The sequence below is a fragment of the Lactuca sativa genome, chromosome 8, assembly GCF_002870075.4.
Source record: "Lactuca sativa cultivar Salinas chromosome 8, Lsat_Salinas_v11, whole genome shotgun sequence".
Classification (NCBI taxonomy): Eukaryota; Viridiplantae; Streptophyta; class Magnoliopsida; order Asterales; family Asteraceae; genus Lactuca; species Lactuca sativa.
This window is the reverse complement of record NC_056630.2, coordinates 237,981,324-237,987,297: the sequence shown is the minus strand read 5'-3', so window position 1 is coordinate 237,987,297 and position 5,974 is coordinate 237,981,324. Positions and strand designations below refer to the sequence as shown.

The following is a 5,974-nucleotide window of genomic DNA, read 5'->3' as shown; positions in this document are numbered from 1 at the left end:
GCAGTATATGTGTTATGCTAGTTGATCTGTGTTTATGCTATGCTATGCTTAGTCAGTTCCGGACTTCGGTCTGATGCAGTCAGTTCCGGACTTCGGTCTGATGCAGTCAGTACCGGACCTTGGTCCGAGGCAGTTAGTTCCGGACTTCGGCCCGATGCAAAGGGCAAGGCCCTGGTTAGTTCCGGACTCCGGTCCGATGCAGTTTCCGGATTTCGGTCCGATGTAGAGGGCAAGGCCCTGGTTAGTTTCCGGACTTCGGTCCGATGCAGAGGGCAAGGCCCAGTAGATGTAATATATGTTATTGTATGGTATGTGGTAGTTTGGGGGAGCTCACTAAGCTTCGTGCTTACAGTTTCAGTTTTGGTTTCAGGTACTTCCGCAAGTAAAGGGAAGAGCTCGGGATGATGGCATCGCTCACACCACAGCTTCAGTCTTTTCCTGGGAGTTTGTTTTGATTCATAGTTTGATTTGACACAAATGTTCATGACATTTTAGTATGGGTTGAGATAATTGACACAAGGTTTTTTGATGTGACGATCAGAATATGATTTTTATTATTATTCAAACAAAAATTTTTGGGTCGTATTTTTTGGATGTTACAACATGAGGTTAATTTAGGGTTGGTCCATGATCAAAAAATATAATACAATGATTATTAAAAGCATAAATTTTAAAGTAAAATAATAATCTAACACCTATTTAAGGATTGGTATAAAAGATGTTAATAATGAGAACTTGATGAAAAATGTTAGACTTTTTTTTTTGTAATTTACTCAAAAATATTATTGACATTATATATACCATGTATGAACATGAGAGCAGAACAAACCATGAACAACACATGAACTGAAAATCCAACCTTCCAACCTTCCAACCATACTTATCTTGAATGTAAACCACTACTGTAAAAGCAACAATTGTCGAGAATGCTCCATAAACATAATACCAATTAAACTAGCTAGTTGTCGATGAGTCTTTGGTTGTTTATGGTTAGATGATTTGTTGAGTTGGTCTGCACCAAAGGCCATGGAACATGGTTTGATGCAACAACATCCAATTGAGAGTAGACCAAAAGATGAAAAGAGTAAAGCAAGTTGGGTTAGTGTTGCAGGGGTGCAAACGATGTTAAATTCATCGCATCAATTCGTAGCTTGCTACTCTCTCGAACGCTTCATTCACTGATCCAAAAACAAAATCAAAACCTTAATTGAGACAAATGAGATTCATTCATACTCAAACTAAGAAAATGGTGGATCGATTATTTTTTTCCCTTTCCAAGGACGATTTACGTTTTCACATTATTGTTCGACTTCGATTCAAAGATGATTTGATGATGTTTAACTAGTAAGTTGAATTTGGGTGACGTCATGGAGAGAATTAGAATGTAACAGAGATGATAACGATTTCTAGAGCACAAAATTGCGCAAGCAACGAAGGATCCATTGTTGTTGCGATTGGCAAATACATCCCTTTTAATCGACGTACCCTTTATGTGTGACATCCCCATTTTCACGGCCAGAAAAGACCGATTTTGTTTCTGCTTTATAAAAATCAGAGTACCTCTTTTAATAAAAATGTTGCGGAATTTGTTCCCATTAAAACATGATAAATACATTATCAAAGCACTTTCGAAGAAAAGTATTTTTATTCATTTTTTAACATTTGGGATGTTATTGTCAATACAGAAACATAAGCATAAACAGAACTTACATTTATTATCACTAGTGATTTATATCTCCTTAATCTCTCAGTGTAATGTGACTTCATATCAACACCTGTGATATAAATAAATTGAGTGAGTCATGTTGGGAAACCTGGTGAGTACATAGGGATTTCAATCCCACAATGTTATACCATATATATAGTTTAAAACTCACAAAATATACAATTTCACCATATATATATATATATAAATAAATCTTATCCCACCCTGTCGATCCTCACAACGAGACTATCCATACTCTCGGACCTAAGATTAGCCGTTTTACCTAATCCATACTCCCGGATCAGAAATGAGCGACTTTACCTAATCCATACTCTCGGACTAGGGATGAATGACTAATCCATACTCTCGGATTAATGATGAATGATTATGCCTAATCCATACTCTCGGACTAGGGACAATGACTATGTCTAATCCGTGCTCACGGATCAATGATATATACTAAGGTTTTATTCTCTGAGTATAATTCACTCGTACTCGTAAGAAAACACTACCCAATATTCCTCATAATTAATTTAGGTTTACTCTTTATCCTAAATCAGCATATATAATCAGGTATGTTCTTTCACAAGTATCTCAGGTAACATCAAATAATTCGCATATAAACATATATTTAATACTTCAATCGATACTTGTATTAAATTCATGTTCATGAAAGGGACTATGCACTCATCTGAAAAGGCGGTGATTCTGAACTCAGACAGCGCTTCGCTTCTTAAAAATAATTTCCTTCGACGAAACCTAGTATTATTACAACTAGAGTTTAGTCTATTATTTGTCGAGACTAATTAATAGTCTAGCTATTATTACTATTATATAAGCGTTAAACAATACTTATATAACCCATAATAATAGCCCAAGTACTTATTATAAGTTCCTAATAACGTTACTATAATTAAATAAAAACTATATTAAAAATAGCGTAGGCGTAGCTCACTTACAACGGGTTTTATAGAAAACCGGGATTTGCTTGGAGCAGCGTTCCTGAGTCGAAAAGCTCTTCTTCTCGGAGCCGTCGAGCACTACGGGGCTTCTGCCTCGTGCTAGGGAGGTTCCCTAGGCTTTTCGGGGGGTTTCGGGACTAGAGAAAGGTTCTAGGGAGAGAGTAAAAAGAAGAAAGAATGGGAAAAGTGTGAAGAAAATGAGGGTGTGAGAGGTTTTATTTATAGGGTGAAAATGGCTGAACTTGGTGCCACATGTCACCATCTAGTGGCAAGACTTGGGGAGAAAGCAATGGTCAAGATTGTGCCACATCACCCATTTTCGCACAGCACACTTTCGACTTCTAAAATCCGTAACTTTCACATACGACCTCCTTTTTTGATGTTCTTTATATCCACGCGTAAGTAAAAATAAGATCTACAACTTTCATTTTGACTCCGTCGGCTATTTCTTGACCGATCATAAATTTAACAGTACGAGGAGATTATACTGTTAAATGTCCGTGTAAAATTCATAACTTCTACATACGGACTCTGTTTTCGTCTGTCTTTTTACCGTTGAGTTCCTATTAATGAGATCTTCAATTCTCATTTAGGTCGCGTAAGCCAAAAACCGCTCGAACTAAAATTCGAGTTTCGGGCCGTGCACTGTTATGCCAAATCTTAGAAAAATCATAACTTCCTCATACGAAGTCAGATTTGGGCGTTCTTTTTGATGGACACTCTCGGTTTAACATCTTATACGACTTTTTTTAGATCGCTAAGGCTAAAAGTCGCTTTATCATAAATTCACTATTTACACTTCCCGGTGGCGTGTCGGTTCCGTCGCGAAACTTCGACGGGTCATAACTTTTTCGTTATAACTCGGATTTCGGCGCTCTTTATATGAACAGAAACCTTGTAACATATACTACAACTTGGTTTAATATTATTTATTCTAAATAATCTTTTTCCGAAAAATTGTTTTCGACCCCTATTATCTCTAAATTGACTAGTCCGGATCTACGGGCGTTACATTATGCGACCAAGAAGTGTCGTTAGCAAAAAAAAAAAGAAGTCGGCAATGGTGAGGAGACAATGTACAATTGTGAGGAAGTCGGTGACGACTTGAGGATGAAGACGAGAGTAAAACCTCGTCTAAATTAAATGAAACCTGTGATTGTATAGGAAGGGCAATATTGTCAATTTGGTTTTTGTTTTTAGTTTTAATGATTTTAAAATGGTAAAAAAAAGATTATAAATTAATAAAAATTATCAAAAAAATATATTTAGGTATATATGATATTAAGAAACATTATAAAGGATAAATATGATATTTAGAGTTTAGGCCGGAGAAATATGATATTTAGATGTTTAATAATGGTATATATGAAATTCTAGTGTTGCCCTCACTCCTTAAGGTTGAAGGTTTAAGTCTTGTCGTTGACATATTTAACTCCCTTCACCTAATTTAAATACCAACGAGCTTCTAGTCCAGCAATATCCAATGTTGCCCTCACTCATTGATGTTGAAAGTTTAAGTCTCGTCGTTGACATATGTGAAATTATAAAATAGTTTAGGTAGAAATAGATTAGATTTGCCGTTTAAAAGAAATTATGAGGTGCATTTATTTGTGAGTTTAAGATATTTGATTTTTGTAAAAGGTTGAAGATTATTTTAGATGGTGAATATTATAAAATACTGAAGTAGTCATTGATAACTTTCAATTTGCTCTTTAAACCATCTATTTTCTAAACCACTTAATTTCTAATGGTTGAAATCGACTAGTTCTATAAAATAAAATTGAAAGTTGGGCCAAATATAATGTTGAAAAATAAGTGGGAGAAACTTTACAAAAAATCTAACAAAATTCATAAATAAGTTTGTGTTATGTGGGTATGATTGTCATTTACAAAAAATACTTTATTGCTAATTCTGGTAAAAACATAATGCTAAACTTTTAGAATATGTAAGAAAAAGTATTTTGTAAATGTATGAAATATGGTCAACAGTCAATGGTCTGCAAAAATACTTTTCATAAAACAAAGTCAATTCTTATTATAATGTTATATTTTAAAAATCTGTTTAATTATAAAAATGCCATTCAAAATACAAAGCATATTTTATAATAGATTTATCGAAATATTATGTTGTAATAAAAAAAGGTGCCATGCATATGCAACTAATTCTATAACATATGTTTTGTACAATATTATTGTATACAATACAATGTTGTAAGTTGTATTTTCATTAGTATAATGCTGGTTTATCCCAAGTCTCATGATCAAATTATGAACAATTAATCTAACAAACGTTTTCCAAATTTTCTGCCTTATTTATCGTTAATTTACATGATCAGGGTATTATTCATACTTTGATCAAACAAATTAGCAAAGATCTTACTTTTTTTTTTCTCTTCGAATCCAAGACAGATCTTAAAATCATTACATTAGCATTGCATAAAATACCGAAAATTCCCTTCTGTTCAATAAACCACACAAATCAACTACTAAATAATGTCATTAATCCAATAAAAATAAATAAAAATCGTTACAACTTCTCCTACAAATCCTTCTAAATACGATTCAAGAACATTCGAGAAAATCTCATCATGTTCATGTCACGAAAAGTATGTTTAGAAGGATTAACATTAATAATCGAAAAGAAAAGTCTAGAACTAATTAACAAGGGATCTGATGAGTAAACCATCTAAGAACTTTAATCGGAAGCTTGATGAGATCCACTGCTAAATTTGCAAGTCCAGCACAACAACAGCAACAAGGGCATAAACAACTTATCACCGATCCAATTATCCAAATCACAGCACCGATAACAGAGATGACCAATGCGATCAAAGCGAATGGTAATCCGATCAGAAACCCTAGCGGCCTGCAATCTCCTTCTCCCATTGCTTCAACTCGAAATCTCCGAATTTAGTGTGTGTTCTTGGTGTTTTGTGTATGTGTGTGTGAGAAGACCCGGAGTTGATGAAGGGGGTTATGTAGGATGAGGTCGAGATGGGAATCATGGGGGGTTTCATGGCGGTTTCCCGGTTGACGAAAATAGCCCTTGAAGGTTTGCTTGAATGGGAATGGGTCGTTGGAACTTCCGGGGTTATTTTGGTAATTTGATATGTTGTATAATTGTTGGGTGAATCAATCAGCGTGTGTTTTGGTCGTTGATCGATGAGGAGACTTTGGAGAAAACGTGGGTTGCAAGTTCCTGTGTAGTTCGGTGATGAGACTTTCTTTTTGGCTTATTAAAAAATAAGTTATAACTTTATTTTTTAATATAAATTCACAAATATTTATAAAAATTGGGGTTCACAAC

The 5,974-nt window shown here is 34.6% G+C and overlaps 1 protein-coding gene across 1 annotated transcript; it reads right to left on the bottom strand.

The window, feature by feature from the left end:
- Nucleotides 1–5,151: 5,151 nt before the first annotated feature.
- On the bottom strand, nt 5,152–5,632 carry LOC111906701 (signaling peptide TAXIMIN 2). The gene has a single exon (XM_023902468.3). The coding sequence runs from the start codon at nt 5,551–5,553 to the stop codon at nt 5,326–5,328; it is 228 nt and encodes a 75-aa protein (XP_023758236.1). The 5' UTR covers nt 5,554–5,632; the 3' UTR covers nt 5,152–5,325.
- Between the last annotated feature and the right edge of the window lie 342 nt (nt 5,633–5,974).